The 26,475-nt window shown below is 36.6% G+C and overlaps 2 protein-coding genes across 3 annotated transcripts in view; one reads left to right on the forward strand and one right to left on the reverse strand.

Annotated features, from left to right (window-relative positions):
- LOC115506163 (MDM2 binding protein) overlaps positions 1-1,815 on the reverse strand; it is a 78,499-nt gene extending 76,684 nt beyond the window's left edge. Inside the window, exons 1-2 of the mRNA XM_030304031.1 lie at positions 1,672-1,815; positions 785-865 (exon numbers count right to left, since the gene is read on the reverse strand). Of these exons, the coding sequence (XP_030159891.1) occupies positions 785-865; positions 1,672-1,789 (199 nt within the window). The 5' untranslated portion in view covers positions 1,790-1,815. The remainder of the gene's footprint in view (positions 1-784; positions 866-1,671) is intronic.
- Positions 1,816-2,106: 291 nt separating this feature from the next.
- Positions 2,107-26,475, forward strand: part of MRPL13 (mitochondrial ribosomal protein L13) — a 49,398-nt gene continuing 25,029 nt past the window's right edge. Inside the window, exons 1-4 of one of the 2 annotated variants that reach the window (XM_030304288.1) lie at positions 2,107-2,193; positions 5,291-5,414; positions 17,238-17,331; positions 23,544-23,604. In XM_030304288.1, coding sequence (XP_030160148.1) covers positions 2,167-2,193; positions 5,291-5,414; positions 17,238-17,331; positions 23,544-23,604 — 306 coding nt within the window. In that variant the 5' untranslated portion in view covers positions 2,107-2,166. Of the gene's footprint in view, positions 2,194-3,239; positions 3,652-5,290; positions 5,415-17,237; positions 17,332-23,543; positions 23,605-26,475 lie in introns of those variants that run through there. The other variant, XM_030304290.1, reaches the window with a different exon arrangement.

Here is a 26,475-nt window from a genome sequence, read left to right on the forward strand (position 1 = left end):
ACTACCACAACTTGGCAAACAGACTAGGGCAGCATGAACATTTATAACCAAAACAGACTAGGGCAGCATGAGTGAGCACCCTACCCGGAGCATCTCCAGAAACTTCCTTCAGCTTTTAATTTGGTCTGTTTTGGTTATCTCCTTTTTCTGAGCCCTTGAAAGACACTCTCAGAGGCCAAGAAGAGGAAGTAAAAGAGAAGATAACTATAAAAAAAAAAAAAAATAAGTAGATGGATTTGTATAATGCCAATAGAAACCAAAGGAGAAGAGATTTTTACAAAGCAAAGGCTCGTCAAATTAGCCAAATACTTTGAAAAAGGTAAAACAGACAAGAGTGGAGACAAGATTACTGTGTTTAACAATTATGAAGTGCTTTTAAGAAAATCAATAAGCGATAACGGTGGGAAAAAATGGTAAGAAATGTGTAAGAGCATTAATAATGTATTTGTACTCAGGACAAATCATAAATCCTCCTTATAATACCACATTACCCTATTATATATGGAGCTAAAGATGGGCAAGGAAATACCACAAAGGGAACAAAAGTCAAGCTGAGAACCTAGAATAATTTTCATAATAATTTTCAAACAATTTAATGACATTCAAGCAGCAGGAAGAGGGAATTAGCATCTTTTTCAGTTTTGTATTTCCTTACTTATCTCCCTATCCCAGTGATGTGTGCAGTCAACAAGTATCTTTCATACTTTTAAGTGACCAAATTAATTAAATTTATTTCCAATACAAATACAGGGCCAGAGAAAAAAGGGGTTCGTGTTATACTTACCAGGAAAAGTACTATCTTCTGGATTCATTGAAGCACTAATGCTTCTTTTCAGGAAGTGATAAACATTTGCTGCTGTTAAATCTGAAAAAGAAAAGGCAAACTAACTCAATGGGCACAAGAGTTACATAATCTAGGCCTATTCCAATTTCACCATCAGAGACTCTCCAGAAAAACATGTTGTACATAAAAGAGCTACACAGAGAAAACCCAAAAGGCTCCTCTGGTTTATACACGCTAGCCAGTTAAATATTCAAAATTCCCCCCAAAGGATAATTTTAAGCAGAGAAGGGAAACTCTGTCACAATACTCTATACACAACCACATATATTTTCTCCTCAAGATGCCTGCTCAATCAAAACAAACAAATAAATAAAATGCAGTGCGGATTATAGACAGAAACACCAAAAAGGAGTGTAATTTCAAACGGTCACGATTGTTTTAAATTTACCATTTTTTTAAATCTTATTTTTATATGTAGGATATCTCCTCCCATTAGGATATAGACTCTAGGAGAGTAAGATCCTTGTCCATCTTGTTCCTTTCTGTATTACTTGTATTTGGAACATAGAGTTGACGGAATCGCCTGTTGAATGCATATATTTCTAACAAGAAGACATTCCATTCCGAAGGCACAGAGAATAAATCAGTTAAATTTTTACTGTGCCAAGAACTTCTGAGCACTGGAATTGTGCATCCACAAATTTGTCCCTATTTCTCCACGAAGATAATGACATTTTTCAGCCCTTATTGGGCCGATCCCATAGAGTCTCAGATTCTCGGGACAACTCGAGATAGCCCCCCTCCCTCACCGGCAGAACTTGATCTCAAACTTAAATTTCTTCCCCTCCCCGCCAGCGGTTCCCGCTCTTTCTCAGCCCTGCGCTTACCCGGCTGTTTCTCGGTACCCTCAACGGACGACTTCGCAGGCCCATGATCCACTTCCCCACCCGCTGCTGACGGGACTTTTGCTTCCCCCCAGATCACAAGGAGCAGGTACCGATCCATCTCCTTCGAGCCGAGCTCCTATTTCAGATCTTGGTTTCCACATCCAAATAGTCGCGCGCTGCTTAGGCACTTCCGGTTTCCATCCACCAAATTTAGGTCGGCTGGAAATTGTGCGCGCTGGGTCGGTTTGCCTCAGCTTTTCCAGCCGGCGGGTTCTTTGGGGGAGTTATTCTGTCAATGACTGCATTATTTCCTCCTGTCAGGATGAAAGTGCTACCATGGGAAGATTGGAGGAGACCCAGAAAAAGCAGAGAAACTGACGACGGCTGGCTGGCCTAGGAACTGTCATGCTTGCCTATATATGTTTCCCACCGGGCCATTAATGCTGAGGTCTGGCCGTGGACCCTGGGAATAGGACGGTCCTGCAAGTGGAGAAAATGTCGAGTTTCTCTAGGGCGCCCCAGGTGAGCTCGAACTCTTGTGGCTTGATGGAGTTCATTACGCTGGCAGAAGGAAGTCAGTGGCTTCGGTGGATTTAGTGATGCTGAGTGGGCAGGAAAGAGGAGTTCCTGGGCCAGGAGATGATGCCTCGGGAAAGCACTTAATGAGAATCGTGATTCTGGCCGCCGCTTGCTGTTGTTCTCTTTGGTATTCGTCTCCTCTTTTCAGTTAGCTCTTTTCATGACTTTTTTTTCTAAGGAAAGAGTATTCAGATAGGGCACTGTAGACCATTTTAAGGATTTGCTTATTACTGAATAAAATGAGGATCTAGTTAGTGAAGGGTTTGGAGCCAGGAAGTGACAGTGATCTCACTTAAAAGTGTTAGAAGGAGCTCTCTGGCAGCTGAGTTAAGAATAGACTGTTCAGAGGTGGGGATTGGTGGAAGGTAGAAACAAAGAGTCGGTTTAGAGGCCAACTGCAGTGATCCAGGCTAAACACGATGGTGGCACAAACCGAACTAGACAGTATAGGGTTGAAAAGTGGTCAGGTTTTGTTTGAAGGTGGAGTCAAAAGGATTTCCTGAAGGATTGAATGTGAGCTGACAACGAAAGAACAAGGATTGCTCTAAGGTTTTTTGTTTCTGAAACCGGAAGCGTGTGCCATCAGCTGAGATAGGGAAGACTGAAATTGAAGCAGGTTTCAGGTAGAAGAGCTGGAGTTCAGCTTTGGGTGTGTTGACCTGAGATGCTTCTTAGCCCAGTCCTGCTCCAGGAGTGATTCCTTCCTTGAACTGTTTGTTACCTCTCCTGGATGAAGCAAATTTAAGAAGTAAAATTAAAAATTTGAAAACTTTACAGCAGTTTGATGATATGGCGGTATTTTAATGGTTTTTGAACAAGGTTTGTTGTTTTTTTTTTATCAAAATATTGATCTGCAATGGAATGGGGACAAACTAGTCTTTAGGAGATGGTTTAAAAAGCACTGTAGTGCAGCTACCAAATGGGCAATTGGTACAATTGTAGAGTTCAGGAAAGAGGTCAAGGCTAGAGATGTAAATTTCTACACTTGGGAGTCATAAGTATGGAAATGACATGTAAACATACGAGTCTGGATGTAGTCATTGAGAAGGTGTGTATAGAAAAGAGAGAAGGACCAAGAACTGAATTCTGGAACATTTCAACATTTCAGTGGCAAGAGATAGGAAAACAAGCAAAGTAGGGAAAAAACCAACAGAGGGTGGTGTCCTGGAAATCAAGTGAGGAAAGAATATCCAGGAGAAGGAAATGATCACCTGTATTGAAGACTTAGAATTGACCAAGGGATTCAGTGACATGAAGGTCCTGGTAACTTTGACAGGCAATAGAGAGAGGGTGATGGGTGTGGGAGAAGAAAAGCCAGGGTGGCGCAGGCTGAAGTCAGCATGAGGACAAATTGGAGTAAAGACAACTCTTTGGGAGAATTTGCCACAAAGGAGGCAGTGGGTAAGTGAGGTAGAGAGGGTTTGTTTTTTGTTTTGTTTTGTTTAACTTTATTATGGAGAATTTCAATCCTATATAAATGAAGGTACAGCCCAGTTTCAAAAACCTCATAGCCAATATTTTTTCATCTGTACCCCCCATTCACTTCTTCCCCCTATGAATCTGAGATGAATCTCAGATTCCTGTTATTTCATAAATAAATATTTCAGTATGTTCTCTATAAGGATTCTTTTTGGAAATATAATCCCAATACCATTTATCAAAGACAAAAAGTAATCATGATTCCTTAATATCAGATATCTAGTATATGTTCAAATCCCCAATTTTCTCATTTATGTTATAGAAATACATAAATTTTTACTGTTTGTTCCTTTGGTTTAGGATTTAGAATGTAATAATTTCATGTTTTTTAATTCTCTCTTAAGTTCTTTTTCCTATTTTTTTCCTTTGCAATTTATTGAAGACAAAAGATTGTCCTGTAGACTTCCCACTGTTTGAATCCTTTTTTATTTTTATTTTTATTTTTTTAGTTAGTCATAAGCTGAGAGTACTAGGGAAAAGATATGGGCTAGAGGCTGTCTTTATTTGCAGAAGACATGATTGTCTTTGTGAAAAATCAGATGGAATCTAAGAAAAGCTCCTAAAACTGATAAATAAGTTTAGCAAAGTTGCAGGGTACAAGACCAAAATGCAAAAAATGAGGTGTATTTCTATATACTAGCAACGGACAGAAATTTAAATTAAAAATACAATACTATTTACAATGGCATCAAAATATGTGAAATACTTAAGCGAGAAATCTGACAAAAGAGAGGAGAACAAGTAGAAACTAGAAAAGTAAGAAAGGAAAAAAAAATGGTGAGCAGTTTAGAAGCTGATATGAGGTTTGTAATAATAAAATTTAAAATAAACCCAATTAGCCTGATTGTATTTTTTCCAGCATTGTTTAGCAACCTGTGTATATGCATACAGAAAGCATCTGGTTGACATCTCTATGGGCTGGAATTTTCTGAGAGCTTGAAGGTACTGATGGATACTACAAAGACAATGGTTTATGCCTGACGCAGCCTAAAGATATCTGTGTAAGGCAGCTATGTAAAATTTAAGTTTATTCAACATCCTCCATCTATACTTGTCTAGCTATATTCTGTTACTTACCTCTTCCATGGAATTGAACTGCTGAATAGTTTTCAGTTCCCAATTAGCTACTCATTTTTCAATTTAATACATATTAGTCTTCAAAGTATTTTTGAAGACCTTATAAACTCTTCATAAGAGTTCCCATTACTCTTCCAGATTCTATTCTGTATGATATCAAAAATTGTCATAATATAAAGGAAAATATATCTTTGAAATGTTTTAAATAAAATATCATCCACACTGCTAATAGGAAGGCAGGCAAGAAAAATTACTGTGTTAATCTTTGTAGAATGTAAAAAGACCCTCCTTTTCCAGAAACAAATGAAAACAAAACCAAAACGATTATTTAGTGACAGGATCTTTTTTCAAAGTAATTATTGATATTAACAGTAGAATATACATGATGGTATATAATAATCTCAATTATTTCCATTTTAATTAGAACTTTCTTTATTGTTTTCTCTGTCTCTGTCTCTCTCTCTCTGTCTTTTTTTTCCCCAAGCAATGGGCCACTTTTGCTCGGGTTTGGTATCTCTTAGATGGGAAAATGCAGCCCCCTGGCAAACTGGCTGCTTTGGCATCAATCAGACTTCAAGGATTGCATAAACCTGTATACCATCAACTGAGTGAGTATCATTTTATATCTGTCACGAGTATCCATAATTTTCATGCCAGAATAGAATGTTGAAAAGTCTGGCTGAACTACTTCTAAGTACCTCTTTTTTTCTTGGGATCCCTTGTTCCATTCTTACAAAAAACCTACTAGGGCACTGAAATGAATTTGGTTTATTCACAGGAAAACCATACAGACCAGTTTGCCTGAAATACCCCCATTTTATGTCATTACCCCAGCAAAATTCTCAGTAGCCTTCCTTTCACTCTCACATATCCTGAGTGGGACTAGAAATCAAATGTTCACTCTTACACGTGTGTCTTCACATGGCAATGAACATTTGAATAGGGAGTTTTTGAAAATGAAAAAATAAGTTTGTCTTGTCTTCTAAAACCCTTTCCCCTAGAAAGATGGATAGAGCTAGTGGAACATGGAAAGTTTACTTTTTACTGTTTTGAATTGATAGATTTGATTTTCTGTAACCTTTTTCCAAAACAAAGGAAAAAAGTTGTTTTGAGACTTAAGGTCTTCAGCTTATTGTAGGTAATTCTGATTGACTTCACTTACCTAGGCACTTCAGTGCACACCCAACGAGATCTAGGTGTCAATTCTTACTCTTTGTCTTGACCTGTCAGCAACATTTTGTGCAGCTGATCATAGTGTTAACTTTTTGATACATGAAATACACAAAGATATACACAGTATGTAGATACAGTATGTAGACAAATCTATTTTTAAATATAAGTAATATTTTAAAGAAAATTAACAGTTACAATGATGATGAAATAAATACCCATACACTCAACATTTGCGTTATTTCCAATTTTTTTGCCATTACAAACAATATCCCTGTTGGTATTCTTATACCTTTTTTCCAGGGCGCAGGTGGAAGAGTTTCTCCCAGATCTGTCTATAGGACAGGAATTACTGGGTTCAAAGGTGCATGGGAAACTAGGTAGTCTTTATGCTAATGTCCTCTCCTACCAGAGTTTTTATTAGCCATCATCTTCAATAACAGTTGATGTTTTCATTCTTTTTAAGTTTGACTACTCTCATAAATGTGGAATGCATTCTCGTGGTGGTTTTAATTTTCATTTTCCTCATTGCAAATGGAATTAAGTATCTCTTCACTATTTAATGGCCTTTTATCATTTCTTCTTCTGTGAAATATCTGTGCGTGTCTTTTGCCATATTTCCACTGAGTTATTTGTCCTCTACGTTTTTCTAACTTTTATGTATAATTTAACATGTAATTTTTTACTCAGTCATTTGAAAATAAGTTGCAGATGTCTCAATAAATCCCCCTGAATTTAGCATGTGTCTCCTAGAATAAGTATATTCCCCTATGTAACCAAAATGCCATTATCATACGTAACAAAATAAACATAATTTAATTGTACAGTTTAATGTCCAGTGCATTTTCACATTTGCCTAGTAGTTTCAAGCATATTTTTTATAGCTGTTACTTTTTTAAAACCAGGACCCAACCAAGCTTTATGTATTATTGCCTTTAATTGTTATGTTCCTTTAGTCTTTTTAAATGTAGAAGAATCCTTCTCTTTTATTTTTTCCTGCCATTAACCTTTTGAGGAGTCCAGGCTAGTTGTCATATAAAGAACTTTCTTCTTAAACACATTCTTTACTTGTTTTTGGATGCGTTCTCTTACTAACTCCTCCTTCCCAGTCCCCTTTGTTTTTTTCAACTTTCCAAACTCCCAATCTTCTCTCATTAAAAATTAGGAGGGGGAGGGGCATGGAGGGCACCTGGATGGTTCAGTTGGTTAAACCTCTGGTTCTAGGTTTCAGCTCAGCTCAGCTCATGATCTCATCGTTCCTGGTTTTGACCCTTGTGTTGGGCCCTGCACTGACAGTGCAGAACCTACTTGAGATTCTCTCTCCCTCTCTGTCTCTCTGCCCCTCCCTTGCTCACTCTCTCTCTGTCTCTCAAAATAAATAAATACACTTAAAAAAAAAAAATAGGAGTGCCCTGAAGCCTGGTCTTTGGACCCCTTCACATTCCTTAGGCAATCACATTCAGGTTCAGGTCTCTAAATATTTTCTGTTAGGCTAAGCTCCCAAATTCATATCTTCATTTTTTACCTTTTCCCTGTATTCCAGACTCCCATAACCACATTTCTACTCAATAAACCTTAGGTGTCCAGTGGGCATCTGCAACATTTTAATGTGTGTTTAACTCGGAGATGTCCTACTTCCTGATTTCCCCCACCCAAAACCAACCTGTTACTTCTGGTTTCCCCATCTTAGTTAACAGCATCTGTATTCTTTTAGTTGGGCTAGTCAGAAGTGTTTGCTTCATTTGTGACTTCTCTTTGTTCAACTCATATATATGGGTATATATATCTGAAAAAATATATGTATCTGAAATCTAGCTACTTCTCATTAACTCTTCTACTGTAATTTTAAACCACTTTGCTCTCTAGTTGGGATTATTCCAAAAGCCTCCTCACTGATCTCGCTGCTCCTACTCTTGCCCCAATAGGGTCTTTTCTCTACAGATGAGTTGCAGATGTCTCTTCCAAATGAGAAAGTAAAAGCCAACATTTGCCAGTCCCTACAAGGACCTACACGGTGTGGTCCCTTTTACCTTGCTGAGTTTGCTTCCTACCTCCTAGGGTAATCCACTAAGGCTTGCTGCTCTTTCCTTAATGTGCCTGTCAGCACATTTTTGCCTTAGGGCCTTTTCATATTTTGTTCCCTCTGCCTGGATGGGGTTTTCCAGATTTATGGCTTAATTCTTCACATCTTTCAGATTTCTGCTCATTTGTATTCTGAGAGAGGGCTTCCCCAGTTCCTCTGTCATCTCACCCTTTCACTCTATACTTTACCTTGCCTTTAGGGGCACCTGGGTGGCTCAGTTGGTTAAGCATCCGACTTTGGCTCAGGTCATGATCTCATGGTTCGTGAGTTCGAGCCCCACATCGGGCTCTGTGCTGACAGCTCAGAGCCTGGAGCCTGCTTCAGATTCTGTGTCTTCCTGTCTTTCTGCCCTCCCCCCACTTCCCACCCCCTACCCCCTTGCTCACACTCTCTCTCCTAAATATAAACATTAAAAAAAAATTTTTTTAATTAGCATTCTCTGATCACCTGACATATATAAATATGTATTATCCACACCTCCACCACACTAAGTTCTAAGAGGGTAGGAACTTTGCCTAAATTTTTCACAGCTATATGCCCAGTGTCTAGAATAGTGTTTGACACATAGTTGGACTACATAAAATGTTTTTTGAGTGAATATATGCATTCATGAATACGAGTTTTGAGAATGAAGAAATTACTTTTAATCGGGGCTCTGGCATTTAGCTAAGTTAGATTTTGGATCTGTGGAGCTAGCAGGGAAAGTACTGCAGATGGGTTGATTTGGGTAAACGCAAGAACTCATGAGTTCGTCCATTTCTCATACTTGCTGCTCTAATCTTTTTCTGCACTTTTTAAAAAAATTTTTTTAATGTTTATTTATTTTTGAGAGAGAGAGAGAGAGAGACAGAATCCGAAGCAGGCTCCAGGCTACAAGCTGTCAGCACAGAGCCTGATGCGAGGCTCGAACTCAGGAAGAGTGAGATCATGACCTGAGCGGAAGTCGGACGCTCAACTGACTGAGCCACCCAGGCGCCCCTCTTTTTCTTCACTTAATGAAAATTTCAAAGTCAGCCCACAACCTGTGAAATCTTTAAGTATGGAATATGAATGTAAGGATTTTGTCATGTCAGTGTTAGTTTTTCAAGCACTTAGTACAACATCTGGTCCTTCAGAGATGCTTATCAAAAATGTTTTGTGGAATGACACTTTTAAGAAAATGTTTTAATGAGCACAGTCAGTTTTCATTATTCACCGTAGTTACGTTCTTTAAAGTCACCATGAATGCTGAAAGAGAGCGAACACTGAACCATGGCTTTAAAGATATGGTTAGGTTCCAATGAGCCTCTAGTCACAACATTCATTTGTCAGCCAGGCAATAAATAGCTTTGTTTTATGTGTGTTTCTGTTTAAAGACAGCTTGTTTAATATACATATTGTTGCTTCTTTAGCGTTGAACTCACGGCTAACCACACAGTAACTCATGCCTGAACGATGCTTATCTAACACAGGATTTCTCTGTAAGACACACTGCAGGCTTCTTGCACTTAGGAATACTACACAGCACTTCAGCATCAGACTCGAGGGATATTTTAAACAGCAAAGTCACTTATAAAAAGCACAATAATGGGGCGCCTGGGTGGCGCAGTCGGTTAAGCGTCCGACTTCAGCCAGGTCACGATCTCGCGGTCCGTGAGTTCGAGCCCCGCGTCGGGCTCTGGGCTGATGGCTCAGAGCCTGGAGCCTGTTTCCGATTCTGTGTGTCCCTCTCTCTCTGCCCCTCCCCCATTCATGCTCTGTCTCTCTCTGTCCCAAAAATAAATAAACGTTGGAAAAAAAAAAAAATTAAAAAAAAAAAATAAAAAGCACAATAATGCCAAAAACCTAGCACTAAATAGACCACAAAAGGACACTGGTTTATAGTAAAAGAGCCAAAACAAAAGACAGTGCATTACCATATTTGACCTCAGCTTACGCATCAAGCTACTCAGATTTTTCACTGCCGTGCACATGTCTGCAAATGACTGGGAAAGCACTGCAAGTTTTGAGATTATCAATAAATTTTAAGAGAATAGGCAAATTTGTAATACAGAATACATGAATAGTGAGGAGCAACCACACCTTGAAAGTAAAATAGTGGTCAGCAGACCTACGCTTGACTAATTATAAATCTGTTTGCTTTAAAAATCTCGGGTTTTTGTGGGGCGCTGGGTGGCTCAGTCGGTTGAGTGTCTGACTCTTGGTTTTGGCTCAGGTCATGATCTCACAGTTTGTGGGTTTGAGCCCCATGTCAGGTTCTGTGCTGGAAGTGCTGAGCCTGCTTGGGATTCTCTCTCTCCCTCTCTGACCCTACCCAACCCCCCCCCCCCACAAGCACTGTGTCTGTCTCTCAAGATAAAGAAATAAACTTAAAAACAGTATCTGTGGTTTTTGGCAGACAAGGAGAATGTTATAGTCTTAGAATTACCAAGTAATAGAATGAATTCCTTAGGACTTTAGATATTTTAATTGCCTCATTGATATACGTGAGAAGTAAAATCAGAAGAATAAAATGACTTTCTCCCTGTCACTCAGCTATATTATAATAGAACTTGGACCAGAACCCAGGCACCTGTTTCATCAGATAGTAAATTACCCATTCCACATCAGTGTGGTGATTCTTAGCCACTTAAACTATGTTTTTTTTTTTTCTTTCTTGGCAGTGTTATCAACAAGGTAATATATACAAGATCTTTTAGGTTGTTTTTTTAAAAAAATTTTTTTAAGTTTATCTATTTTTGACAGAGAGAGACAGTGGGAGTGTGAGCTAGGGAGGGGCAGAGAGAGAGGGAGACCCAGAATCTGAAGCAGCTCCAGGCTCTGAGCTGTCAGCACAGAGCCCGACGCCAGGCTCGAACTCACAGACCACGAGATCATGACCTGAGCCGAAGTCAGACGCTTAATCGATTGAGCCACCCAGGCGCCCCTTTAAAAAAAATTTTTTTTTTAACATTTATTTATTTTTGAGAGACAGAGAGTGAGTGGGGGAAGGGCAGAGAGAGGGAGACACAGAATCCAAAGCAGGCTTTCCAGGCTCTGAGCTGTCAGCACAGAGCCTGTCGAGGGACTCAGACTCACGATATGTGAGATCATAACCTGAGCTGAAGTTGGATGTTTAACCGACTGAACCACCCAGGCGCCTTAGGTTGTTTTTGTAGAAATACAAACAATACAAAATTTGGGAAAAAAGTAGAATTCGTAGTAATGTAATTTCTTTCTTAAAGTATAGCACTTATCTGTTCACTGAATTAAAGTTCTGCTTTCCTACAAGCAGGTCATTATTGCAAAAGTATTCTTTAAGTACTAATGAAAATACTTGGTAGCACACCAAAAGAGCTTTGGTAGCTACCTATCATGTCATCCTTTTCTAGTAAAGGACAATAGCTTTTCTATGAAATTAAAAATTAACGTTTTAAAGACTGAGCTGTATTTTTGTTTCACTATATAATTTAATATGGAACTTATATCAGCAAGACTTTTTATGTCCACAAGATGTCACTAAAGTCAAAACTTAAATTGCAAGCAATTTTCAGCTTACAAACATGTCTGTCGTAAGTTTATTTCTAACATTCATTGGTTAAATAAGCATTTATCAAGCATGTATTATGTTCTCACAATCGCTGTAAACATGTTTGTTTGAAAATTGACATACAATTTCCCAGATAAATAATACTATAAATGATGGTCATATATCCAGGAGTAGCTATAAAAGTTAGCCGATAATATATCCAAACATAATGTATACTGTATTTGAACTACTTTACAGGTCCAGTAGACTTTGTGAAGTTTTATAGAAAACCAGCTTTCCACTTATAAGGTTATTTTTTATGGAAAATGTGGTCTGAGTCAAGCTGGAAATGATGTAGAACTAGGAAAAGTTCCCTTCTCTTTCTAAATTTTTTTGTTTTTCAACGTTTATTTATTTTTGGGACAGAGAGAGACAGAGCATGAACGGGGGAGGCGCAGAGAGAGAGGGAGACACAGAATCGGAAGCAGGCTCCAGGCTCTGAGCCATCAGCCCAGAGCCCGACGCGGGGCTCGAACTCACGGACCGCGAGATCGTGACCTGGCTGAAGCCGGACGCTTAACCGACTGCGCCACCCAGGCGCCCCTCCCTTCTCTTTCTAATCAGAGCTGCCCTTCTGAATTTGGGACCTGGGAGCTCTTTGAACATGTTTGTCACTGATAATAAAAAGAAAGGGCACATGGTAATTTTTAGATTATACTTACTCTTCATGAGGACTCCATTCTTTTCATTGCCCACAGATTAATAAATTGAGGACAGTGTGAACGTTTAAAAGAAGCAGAAGGGCACCTGGGTGGCTCAGTCAGTTAACTGTTCCACTCTAGATTTTGGCTCAGGTCATGATCTCACAGTTGGTGAAATTGAGTCCCATGTTGGGCTGTGTGCTGACAGCACGGAGCCTGCTTAAGATTCTGTCTCTCCTTCTCTCTGCCCCTCCCTTGCTTACACACGTTCTCTCTCTCTCTCTCTCTCTCTCTCTCTCTCTCAAAATAAACAAGCATTTTAAATTAATTAATTAATTAATTAATTTAAAAAATAAATAAAAGAAGCAGAGAGAAACCTTCCTTTAGCATTTTCTAAAGTTATTGTTAGATTATCCTAAAATACTCCTAATCTACATGAAAGGAAACAGAAGTTGCACACAGTTCTTAATGTTATAAACTCTAGCACACCAGGCAGTTCAACAAAGATTAGATCTAATCTCTAACATTCTGCCTTATATTATTTATTTAATCTTTTAAAGACTTGTTAGGGAAAAGAAAAGTTTAGGATGCTCTTTTTAAAGTTACCAAGCTAACACATTTTTCTCTTTTACTATTTAAGTTCAGTGTCAGTTTATTTCAAATATAAATTACTGCATCATTTTAATTTTGCAATCTTAATTGCACATTTATTCTTCAACTCCTAGAATATCATCGTACAAAGCAGTGAAGGAGAGTTTTGCTTTAGATCATATCTTGAATACTTAACTCCTTTAAAAGTGAATACTTAGATATTATCAATAAATTTGAACAACATACCTTGTTCCTATCACAGTGTCTTTATACTCAGTAGATTTTGTGGTAACTGATGTGATTGTCTGTTATATTAGCTATGCACAAATTCAGGGATGCCGAAAAAAACACTGAAGAAGGCATTTGGACATTTATCTTTCAAGACAAGCTACAGACTGAAGGGAAATATTTGCAAACCATATAGTCAACAAGAAACAAACTAACACTTAATTAGAAAATGAGCAAAATATCATGACCAGATGGTAAATAAATACATAAAATGATTCAACATTATTAGCCATTAGGGAAAAACAGATTAAACCCACAGTGAGACATCACTGCATATCTGTCAGAATAGCTAAAATAAAAAGTGGCAAATGCTGGTGATGACGCAAAGAAACTGGATTGCTCCCACATTGTTTGTAGGAGTATAAAATGGTACAGCCAGTCTGGAAAAGAATATGGCAGTTTCTTATAAAACTAAACATGAGCTTGCCATACAACAATTGCACTTTTGGACATTTCTCCCAGGGAAACTAAAGCACAAAAACCTGTATCAATTAATAATACTTCCACTGCATTGCTCTTTATCCCCATATATTTATCAGCCTCTGACGTATTGTATGTTTACTTGTTTATTGTCTAGCTCATTGCACTAGAATGTAGGATTTATTATGACCAGGGATTTCAGTTGCATTCATTGCTCAATTCTCAGCATCAAGAACAGTACCTGACATGAGTAAGTAGTAAGTGGATTAATTTATTAATCAGTGGCAAAGAACTACAAAGCAGATTTTGGAAGAGATTCCCACCAAACTTACCAGATATCTCCATCTGAATCCATCCTCCTATGGAATCTGAGCAGCTCAGACAGTTTTGATTGGTCCAATTTCTAAGAACTACGAGTGCATCTCCCATGAAATCCAAGAGAGGAATTGAATGCGAACAGACATGATAGAACAAGCCCTATTTACATTAAAGTGAACACCAGGAATTTTTTTTTAACACTTATTGTGACTTGTAATTCCCATTATATAAGAGGTCTACATTAAGAGTCTTCAGAAGGGAGCTTATAATTTAGGTGGAGAAAGTAAAATTGTACAAATGATAGGACAAGATAGAGTTAAATTGGTATCATAAGAGAAATTCAGGCATCCTTGTGGAATCAAGGGAAGTTGGGTTTGGTATTAGGAAAGGCTTTATGAAAGGACTGGTATTACTTTTGGAACTTGATATTTATGTGGAACTTAAATTTTATGGATAAAATTTAGCAAGTGGAGATAAATCAGGAGAGTATTTCTACTGGAAGGAACAAAGGAAAGATCAGGGGATCTGTGTATATGATCTTCTGTATGTATGTGTGTGTGTTTTAAACAGAAATAATGGGATAATGCTTCAGAGAATAGCAAGTAGTATGGTTTGGGATGGGAAAGAACTGGTAAATAAGGCTAGAAAGTTTGAGCCTAAACTGTAGGTATCCTTGAATACCTTACCTGGGGAGTTGGTACGTGTTGAGGTACGAAGGTGACAAATAACTTTAACCTAGGGTTGGTATGTTAAAAAGAATTTCGGAGCTGTCCTCAGAACCTAGTAGAAAAGGGTGCATGATCAATTAGCGACTGATATTCCTGCCTCCAGAATGAATGTTATATCTCTTCCTCCCAGGGAATTTTGAGGAAAAAATATGAGTTCTGGTTTAGGGGAGAAAATGAGCCAAAACACTGAAGCTGTAGGACTGAGAAGCACCCCTGATAGTGTGACTCATCATTAGAACTTCAGTTCCCTGACATGACACTTTTGAGTTTCCACTTTGATTGAATTTATCTGAATTTATTTGGCACCTAATTTCATTCATTCATTCATTCATTCACTCATGCACACATGTGTACACACACACACCAAATATTATAAAAAGGAGTCAAGGTTACACATCTAAGGTGAGAGTTTTTACAAATACTTTTTGTAACATTTAAAAATGTTTTTGATTTGTATTACAAAAATCCTTTTTCTAAAAATTACTTATTACTTTAGTTTTTTTAATCTGAAAGAAATTAATTTCTCTTGGAATATCTCTTGATCAGGCAGTAGAGTTCTAATTTATATACATTTGCTGCATATTATAAAGCATAATTGTTTAATGAAAACTTTACAATGAAATCTATTGTATGTAGAAATTGAGACAGAAATAATTGTACTATATTCAGGGTTTCAGCCTTTAACAATATTGGCTTTTGTTTTAATATGTAATGCAGTTAAAAAATATTTAATTCCTGGTTAGTTTGATTTAGAGTTAGAGAAGTCTTTCTAAGAATATATTCTAAGAATATATATTCTCCCTCAATAACTTATGCCAGAGGCATGTTATTGAGGGAGAGTAATTTTTCCCAGATTAGATGTTAGTACCTTACAGATGAAAGAAAATGATTTTCATCTGATCTGTGATATTCTTTTGAATGTCCTTTGAGAGATCCTTTTGATCTCTACAAAGACAGTAGGTTTGTTTGGAATAGCTCAAGATGCTTTTTGTTTGTTTGTTTGTTTGTTTGTTTGTTTTAAGTATTTAGAGAGAGATAGACAGAGAGAGTTGGGGAGGGGCAGAGAGAGAGAGAGAGAGAGAGAGAGAGAGAGAGAGAGGGGGAGAAAATCCCCAAGCAGGCTCTTCACTATGAACCCGATATGGAGCTCGAACTCACAAAACATAAGATCATAACCTGAGCCAAAATCAAGGGACGCTTAACTGACTGAGCCACCTAGGTGCCCTGGTTTTTCCATATTTAAAGCTTAAATAACATTTAAAAAATAAATTCAGCTCTTGTGTAAAGCTAAGGATTCCATTTTTCCTCAGCCTAAGTGTCACGGAAAGAGCCTGAACTGGGAATTAAATAACATGGTGTGTGAGCTTTGGCAAATCACTTGATCTTAGCAGGCGTTAGTGTCTTCAACTGTAAAAGTCTGGTTGAAAACTAAGGTAACTTCAGCATTCTCTGAGATGACATAGATATCTTCTCACCCTCTTTATTTATTTTCCTGGTTCATTTGTCCAGTTGCCTTACTAGCCCATTGTGGGTTACTTTTAGGAACTTTGATCAATTTGCCAAATACAGTCAAGCTGTCTTTTCAACCCACTGACAGCAAAGCTTCCCAGGTAAAGCTTTCGTTTACACTTCTCGATTCCCTTTCACTGTGATAAAGAAAACCTACCTGCTGTTTTCTCTTTCTTTTACCCTCATTCCATGTAGACTATATACTTCTCTCTTAAAATGCTGTCATTGAAATTCAAAGCTCATTATCTTATAATGTAACTGTTAGTTTTCATATGTGGTATTTATTTATACTTATTTTTTCAGTGTTTTTAAATAAATTAAAATCTTTTTAAGTTTTCATATTAGTAGATTAGGCATTTAAAAATGTTTTTGATTATTTGATTTTGTGATGTATCATGACTCATGGGAAAACTGCATGTTGACTTTTTAGGGTTTTTTTTATTAATTTTATGGAAAATTAATCTAATACATATATTTTAATTTTCAGGTCATCTGGCATATCAAATATGCATGTTGTCATAGTTGAAAGTGGCAGTTTAGATGTAGCTAGTTAAATGTGGTTGGAAAAAGCCTTGGATTAGTAGTTAAGCATAAGATCATAATACTCTATTGTTCTCTGAATTTAAGGAGAAAAATCAATTGTGACATTTTACATTTGTTTTCAATTTGCCTATTGGTAAAACATACCTTTTTACATCTATATGCGTATTGTTTTCATTTTCTCTTCTATTTTTAAGGGGAAGTTTATATTAGACATTTAAAGGTATGTTAATATAAACATTTTAGCAAAGTGTAATTTTTAACGGGAAAAGACCATAGGAATAACATTAGTTTGCCTTTAAAAGATGTGTTGTTGTTATTGGCATCTTTAATAATATCCTCTTTTATCTTCCAGTGTTGAGATTTTCCAAATGTCTGGCCAACTCTTTCACTCTTTCTATACTTAGATGTTATGTAAAAGAGGAACAGAATAGCAAAATCCTGTTCAAGGATTTTGGTGTTGCACTGTGACTTGCTTTATGTTTTTTAATGTGTTGTTTAGACTTTGAAAAGCTTTATAAATAACCAAGACCACTTTTTCTTAAAATCATGACTTTCATATAAAATCTTTTCTTCTTTGTTCTTTTTAAATCTAGGTGACTGTGGGGATCATGTTGTCATAATGAACACAAGGCACATTGCATTTTCTGGAAATAAATGGGAACAAAAAGTGTACTCCTCACATACTGGGTAAGATAACACCATTGTCCAACAGACATATGAAAAAATGCTCAACATATCTAACCATCAGGGAAGTGCAAATCAAAACCACAATGAGGTGTCACCTTAACATCTGTCAGTGTGGCCGCTAAGACAGTAAATAATAAGTGTTGGTAAGAATGTGGAGAAAAACGAACCTTCATGCACTGTTGGCGGGAATGTAAATTGGTATGGCCACTGTGGAAAACAGTGTGGAGGTTCCTCAAAAAACTAAAAATAGAAATACCATATGATCCAGTAGTTCCACTACTAGGTTATTACCCAAAGAAAACAAAAATACTAATTTGTAAAGATACATATACCTCTATGTTTATTACAGCATTCTTTATAATAGCCAGGATAGAGAAGCAACCCACGTGTCCATTGATACATGAATGGATAATGATGTACATGTGTGCATGTGCACTGGAATATTACTCAGCCATAAAGAAGGATGCAGTCTGGCCATTTGCAACAACATGGATGGACCTAGAATATATAGCGCAAAGTGAAATGTGTCAGAGAAAGACAAATACCATATGCTTTCACTTATGTGTGGAATCTAAAAAAACAAATGAACACACAAAAAAGCAGAATCAGACCTATAAATACAGAGAACAGATTGATGGTTGCCAAAGAGGGTAAGAGTGGAAGGGAGGGCGAAGGGGAGTGGGAGATACAGGCTTTCAGTTATGGAATGAATAAGTCACAGGGATAAAAGGTACAGCATAGGGACTATACTCACTGGTGTTACAATAGCCTTGTATGATGACAGAAGGTAGCTACACTTGTGGTGAGCATAGCATAATAGAGAGTTGTTGAATCACTAAGTTGTACACCTAAAACTAATGTAACATCAAGTATCAACTACTCAAATAAAAAAAAAAATGATACTGCCATTGTCAAAGAATATAGGCAGTTGAAATATATTACTTTAAAAATACTATTGGGGCGCCTGGTTGGCTCAGCCACTTGAGCACCCAGCTTTGGCTCAGGTCATGATCTTGCACTTCGTGGGTTCGGGCGCCGCATCGGGCTCTGTGCTGACAGCTCAGAGCCTGGAGCCTGTTTCGGATTCTGTGTCTCCCTCTCTCTCTCTCTGCCCCTCCCTGGCTCTCACTGTCTCTCTCTCAAAAATAAATAAACATTAAAAAAAAAAAAAAATACTATTGATCTTACTATGGGTACCTGGCTGGCTCAGTTGAAAGAGCATGCAACTCTTGATCTTGGGGTTATGAGTTCAAGTTCCACAAAAAATATATTAAATAAGTAACCATCCTTTAAAAAAAAAAAAAAAAACAGAAAAGAATAATTGATCTTACTTAAAAGAAAAAGCTATTTTCAAAAATTGGCATTTAAGGAAATACTAATTTTGCACATGCTGCGTATATAATTTACTCAACCAAAAATAACCCACAGAACTACACCAAATACTAGTTATTATTAACAGTATTTGTTTTTTCTAGAAGCTTTTCACATAACCTCTCTGATCTAGATTATTCTCATTTTTAAATCAATCTTCTCATTTATTTCTGATTTCCTGTAATTCATGTCACTGTTTCTTGAACTATCTTAAACTTCTGAAAATACATGAGATGTTTAAGGAATGGTGAACAAAATCCCAAGTTTGGAAAATACCTAAAATCTCCACAACATACCTCTCAACGTCCAGGTCTCTCTGCCTGTGTTTGAATAATAGTGATCTCATGGCTTGTAAGGCAGCCCATTCATTCCATCTTTGAAATGGTTTAAATTTTAGAAAGATCTTTATGCTGTTGAATCATAATCTGTTTTTCTTTAGCTTTCATATTAGTCTTAGTTCTCCTCTTTGGACAGTGTAAAATAATCATATCTCTCCACATGACATCCTTCAGATCATTTTGAGATAGAAATCAATAAGAGCCCCTTGATTTGTCTTTTCCCTAAGCTAAACATCTGTAGTTACTTCAGAGTTCTTTATATGGTGTCCCTTTGACTATCCCCTTATATCTTGGTCACTCTCTAGTGTCTTTCTTAACTAAATACACTCAACTGGCTATGTTCTGATGGCTTCCTAGTATAATGGGAGTCGTCCATCTTTCAGTTATGTAATCCTCTATTGGGTGGTACATGGAGTTCACTATCAGCCAAAACTCCCAAGTCTTTCTTAAACATGCTGCTGTTTAACCATGTTTTAACCCATGTTAACCCAACTACAATACCTTAAGTTAAATTTTACCTCCAGCCTTTTAAAATCTTCTGAGATCTTGGGGCGCCTGGGTGGCTCGGTCGGTTGAGCGTCCGACTTCGGCTCAGGTCACGATCTCGCGGTCCGTGAGTTCGAGCCCCGCGTCAGGCTCTGGGCTGATGGCTCAGAGCCTGGAGCCTGTTTCCGATTCTGTGTCTCCCTCTCTCTCTGCCCCTCCCCCGTTCATGCTCTGTCTCTCTCTGTCTCAAAAATAAATAAACGTCAAAAAAAAATTTTTTTTTTAAATCTTCTGAGATCTTGATTGCGTCATGTAATGTGTTAAGCCCTCTGCTTCAGGTCATATACAAATTTAATTAAATACCTCCTATACTGTCATGCAAGATACGGTTAGAAATGTTGAACTTTCATTCTTGATTAAAATTGTTTATTTCCAATTGCACCTTCATCTTAGACAAGCAGACTTTAATGTCTCCATCTGTTTCTTTTCATCTCTTGCCTAAGTGGGTCTTAGGCAATGCTAGGAATAACTTTTTTTTTTTAAAGACTTTATTTTATTTTTTTTAATGTTTATTTTTGAGAGAGAGAAAGAGAGCACGTACAAGCAGAGGAGGAGCAGAGAGAAAGGAAGACAGAGGATCCAAAGTGAGCTCTTTGCTGACAGCAGACAGTGGGACTTGAATTTGCAAACCATGAGATCCTGCCCTGAGTCAAAGTTGGACGCTTAACCAACTGAACCACCCAAGTGACCCACTCAGAATAACTTTTTTGCTTCCATTAGCCAGACTTTGCCCATTCTCCTTAAACTTATTCATGAAATTGTTATTTAACATAACCAAAATAAATTCACATCCAGCTTCAGTAGTTTCTGCTATTAGGAAATCTGTACAGATAAACCAAATTCTATAAAATTTAGAGGTAACGGGGGAAGAAATATGAAAAGTCAGGGTAACAATGCGATAAAAGCATAAAGGGGGAAGTATTGGCACAAAATGCTGTAATAATTATTGTAGCAGTAATATCTGTGGAAAATAATAGCACAGCTAATAGCGAACAGCTAGTATAACATACCCTCTGCTGGTAGTGTCCCCTTCAGTAGAGCTGTCTTATCTAAGGTTGAAACTCTAAACTTGTACATTATCGGTACCCAATTACCACTACTGCTTCAGAATCCTTCATTTTAGCCAACATATTGCTATTTCTTGCCTTTCTGCCTTTGCGTGTGTTATTCTCCTTCACAGGAGTGTTTCTCAAGAACTCATATTTATCCATTAAAACCTGGCTCATTCAACCTCTTCTTGAATACCTTCCCTATTGTCTCAACCCCGTATGGTAAATAACTGTTTTGTTTCTCAGTTTCTGTTGACTCTTCACTTACTTTGTTACTTCATTTCACTGGATGTACCACTTTTTTTATGCTGAGAACATTATTACATTATATATTCAAATTTTAACTTTCTAGTTATAAAAATTTTAATATATGATAATTTTAGGAAATGCAGAAAAGTTTAAAGAAGGAACTAAAAATCATTTTTCATCCTGTGGACTAAACATTTTAATACATATACAAGTTTACATCTTTTTTTCACTTTATATAAAATTATCAGAAAGCCTTTTTATAAATAGTTTGTCACTGTGTAGTAATACAGAATATGATTTGCATACATAATATCCTTTTTTTAATTAAAATTTTTAGTTTCATAAAGAGCTGAAAAACATCTTTATACATGAGGCTTTTTCAACATATAGGATAATTTAAAATAAAACTGGAAATGTAATGAATTTCAAGATGAAAGGGATGATAATTGATCTTTTAATAGGTATTTCCAAACATCACTTTAATTTTGTACTAGTAGTGCATAAGAATGCCTGGTTTTAGGGGCGCCTGGGTGGCGCAGTCGGTTAAGCGTCCGACTTCAGCCAGGTCACGATCTCGCGGTCCGTGAGTTCGAGCCCCGCGTCAGGCTCTGGGCTGATGGCTCAGAGCCTGGAGCCTGTTTCCGATTCTGTGTCTCCCTCTCTCTCTGCCCCTCCCCCGTTCATGCTCTGTCTCTCTCTGTCCCAAAAATAAATAAACGTTGAAAAAAAAAAAAAAAAGAATGCCTGGTTTTATAAAACTGCTGCCACAGCACATCATTAATAATGATTTAATAATAAGATTGTGCTACTTTGATGGACATCTGATTGTTTACATTTGCATTATTATAAGGTATCAATGCTTTCCTTAGCATGTTCTCTGAACATTTTATCTATTAAGAATATTAGTCCACTATTATATAGTTTACTTTTTACAAATTTTCTTTATGATGTCCTTTGTTGTATGGTTATTTAACTTTTATGTAATTAAATCTCTCTTTTCCCTTATAATTTGTTCTATGTTTTCTAGTCTCAGAAAATGTTTTCTTGTCCAAATATTTCATAAACACTCACTTCTCATTATTTTGGAGGTCAGGTGAGATATGTATGTGTGCACCCTGAACTTTGACATCTAACTGTTCAGTCATATAAATGTATTGGTAGGATTAGAAATATAGCTTACTGTTAGATGCCTCAGTAGAATTCACGGAGTCATTTTTTTGTGGACGGGATACTGTCATATTTGTCGACATATCCCCAGCACCCAGCACAGTAGGCACACAGTAAGTATTTACTGAATTAATTTGCATTGGAAAAAAAATGATGAACATTTTAAACAAAGTTTCTTCTCTTCCATTTAGGCTATCCCACACTGGAGGAAGAAGTATAGTTACTTTGTCACCAGTAAAAATCAACTGAGTATTTATTACATTATTCAAATCATTCCTCTACGCAGAATTTTATGCCACCTTTCCAGATTCTTCAGAATAAAGTCCAAACTCATGAAATAAAATGTAAATGGTATTATACTTTAGAACTTGGCATCCCAATGTTAAAAACAGAAAGGTGATCTTTAGCATAGAAGTTGTAAAGTACTTTTTTTCCACAGAGAGAAAGAATACAGGAATTGAAGTCTAGACAGGTATTTCTTTTTCTGAAACTGAAATCCCTTGAAACAAATGAAAGTATCACTTTGAATATTATCCATCTTTCTCAGCAAACTTCTAAATCTGCTTTTTTAAATTTTATTCCTGAAATGTGGTTCTTTCAAATGTTTTTAAGTCTGATTGAAACTTATGAAAGGAATTATATTTAGGTAATCTTTAACTTCTTGCAGAGTCCACTGAGTTTATGTTTTCTTTTCCCCTTCCTCAAAAATCATTTAGGCTTTATCCATTCAACATAATGAAACCTTACATCTGTATATTGTTTTTAATTTCTTAAGCACTTTCACAAACATTTTCTCATATGAGTAAACTCTAATAAAGAAGTAAAGCAAGTTACCTACTATTAAACTGGTAGCCACTGGCAAACCTAGATTCCAGACTGAGATCTGGGGCATCCAAGTTACTAAGCTGCCATCAATACTATCCCAAATATTTATATATATTTTAAATCTCCAATTTATCTATTTTATGTATAAATTTGATATGAACACAGTATTGTATCACTTAGGACCAACATATAACTCTTGGTGGTCTTTTACCAACTATTAACAGGAAACAGGATCATTCCCTGTTTTGAGTATGAACTGGACTTAGACCCAAAGTGGCTACCCCTGTTTTCCCCAAACCCGACCCCTAGGTTATACAGACATTCTGATATGGCAGGGAATGTGAAGCATGTTGGCTCACTGCTTTTCCTTTCTTAAATTCAAGCATGAACAACTACTTCAGAATGAATGAAAACAATAGTTATGCTAAGAATTTTCCAAGATGTGCAATTTTTATGAAATGAAGACAGTTGACCACTTAAAAAGAAAAATATTTCGAATAGCATAGGTTACCACTTAATTTTTAAGACACTAATGAAAATCATAGTTCCCAGAAACAAGAATAGCTTCATAATAAAAATAGTTTTCATATTATAAAACCATATGCATTTCAAGAAATAGTATATCATAGCCTACTCCCAGTTTTAATGTCTTTGCTTCTTTTAACAGCTATCCAGGTGGATTTAGACAAGTAACAGCTGCTCAACTTCACCAGAAGGATCCAGTAGCAGTAAGTTTATTGTATTTTTTATTTATTAATCATCTGTGGGAAGACTGGTTCAAGAACTGTTTTTCCAGTCTAGCTCCTCTTCTAATGTAGCTATCATTCAAGGCTATAAATTCTGCACTTTAACTGTATCACACAAGTTTTGATAAGCATTATTTCCTATCATTCAATTGTATATGTTTTCTAATTACTGTTTACTGTGTTTTGCATTTAGCCAGTTTCGTTGCTTTTCTTTTTAATTACTTGATACTTGCGTGATTATCTAGGATATGTTTGCTGAAAATGTCTTGGAGAGAGAGATGTATATATCTATGTATGATTATACATCCATTATATCAAAAATGCAAAGTACATTCCAATCAAAAAAAGTCTTACTGACTTTTTTTTTGTTTATTTGATTTATTGATTACCTGAAGGAGTTCTGTTACGAACTCAATTGTGGATTTATTTTTCCCCTGTATTTCTGTCAGTTTTTGTTTTGTATGTTTTGAAGATTTAGTGTTAGATGAATTTAAGTTTGGAATTACATTCTTCCTAAGAATTAATCATGGTACCAACAGCCATTTTTGTCTCTAATTATACTTTTTATCTCGAGGTCTTTTTGTTTTTTTAGTAAACTATATCAGCCTTCTTTTGATAGTGTTTGCCCAATAAATCATTCTACTTTAAATCTATTTATTTATTTGTTTGTTTATTTTATTTATTTACTTATTTATTTTTCTGTCACAGAGGTCATATTTATTGATCGTTAACATCCTAAGCATAGTACTATGCGCTTTATATGATTTTTTTAAACATAATTTATTGTCAAGTTAGCTAATATATAGTATATACAGTGGCTCTTGGCTTCGGGGGTAGATTCCTAAGCTTCCTATGCTTACATACAATACCCAGTACTCATCCCAACAAGTGCCTTCCTCAATACCCATCACACCTGTTTTCCCCTCCCCCTCCCACCCCCGCCACCATCAATCCTCAGTTTGTTCTTTGTATTTAGAGTCTCTTATGGTTTGCATCCCTCTCTGTTTGGAACTATTTTTTTCCCCTTCCTTTCCCCCATGGTCTTCTGTTAAGTTTCTCAAGTTCCATATATGAGTGAAAACATATGATATCTTTCTCTGACTGACTTATTTCACTTAGCATAATACTCTCCACTTACATCCACATTGTTGCAAATGGCAAAATTTCATTCTCTCTCATTGCTTGCCAAGTAGTATTCCATTGTATGTATAAACCACAAAAATTTTCTAAGGACCTTGTTTTGATCTGGAGGAAAGTAAAGATAATTGATTAATCTTACACTTCTAATAAATAAACTCAATCCGAAAGAAGGCAAGAAAGGAGATTTTATTTAATTTTTTCCTCTCCTTCTTTCTTGCCTTCTTTTGGATTGAGTTTATTTATTAGAAGTCTAAGAGTAATCAATCTTTACTTTCTTCCAGATCAAAACAAGGTCCTTAGACGATTTTTAACACCTACTGTCCCTCACACAGTCAACAATTTTTAAAACCCTTCCAATTCAACATTCTTGTTACTGTTTTATACAGTTAACTGATTTTTTATTATTTTCTTTGCTTACAAATCCTTTTCCCATAACAGTCTTCCTTTGGGATTAATTTCCTTCTTGAAATACTTCTTTTGACATTCCTATCATAACATTCTTTTAATAATAAGCTTTTTATTTTTGTCTGAAACTGTCTTTATTTTTGCTTTCTTCTTGAAAGATAGTTTTGCTTATTTAGTATATGCAATTCTAGGATAACCATTTTTCTCTCTCACCTGTTTGAAGCTACTGTACAAGCAGATTTTAGCTTCTGTTATTGCTATTGATATGTTAGATGTCAGTTGAACTGTTTCTTTGTATGTATTCTGTCTCTTTTGCAGGGGTGGGGGGATCCTTCTGAGATCTTTCCTTTGATTTTAGTTTTCCTGTTTCTTTTCAAGTCTTACTTATTTTGCTTAAGGACTGGCATCTTCAGTGCTGAAAATTTGTCAGCTCTTATGTGTTCTTTTATTCCCTTTATTCTCTATCTGTTCTTTCCCTTTGGAAATCTGATTACATTTGCAGTTGACTGTCTCATTGTACATGAATCATTAGCTCTCTTCCATATTTTATGTCTCCCTGTCTGACATTGTGCTGCATTGTCAATAATTTCTTTTTAATTTTTTTAACATTTATTTATTTTTTGAGACCGCACAAGCAGGGGAGGGGCAGAGAGAGAGGCAGACACAGAATCTGAAGCAGCTCCAGGCTCTGAGCTGTCAGCACAGACCCTGATGCAAGGCTTTAACCCACAAACTGTGAGATCATGACCTGAGCCAAAGTCGGACACTTAACAGACTGAGCCACCTAGGCGCCCCTTGTCAATAATTTCTTAATGTTCTACTTTCTCTAATTATCTTTTTTACCTATATCTAATCCAATCAACCCTTTTATTGAGTTTCCTTTTTTTTTTTTAATGTTTATTTATTTTGAGAGAGGGAGAGAGCATGTGGGCAGGGGAGGGGCAGAGAGAGAGAGGGAGAGAGAGAATCCCAAGCAGGCTCCACACTGTCAATGCAGAGCTCAACGTGGGCGGGGCTCAATCCCACAAACCATGAGATCATGACTTGAGCCAAAATCAAGAGTTGGCTGTCTAACTGACTGAGCCACCCAACCACCCACCCCCTTTTAGTGAGTTTCTAATTTGAATTTTTTTTTCCCATGAAGTTTTACTACTTGTTTCTTTTTCAAGTTTGCTGGTCAGTTTTGACAGTCTTTCTGTTTCTTTGTCATTCTTTGGTTCCTTATATTTTTTAAGCATTGTAAACCTAATTCTTAGTGTTTATATCTGATTCTAATATTTGTGTTCTTTGTGGCTTTGCAATTTATTG

The sequence above is a fragment of the Lynx canadensis genome, chromosome F2, assembly GCF_007474595.2.
Source record: "Lynx canadensis isolate LIC74 chromosome F2, mLynCan4.pri.v2, whole genome shotgun sequence".
NCBI lineage: Eukaryota > Metazoa > Chordata > Mammalia > Carnivora > Felidae > Lynx > Lynx canadensis.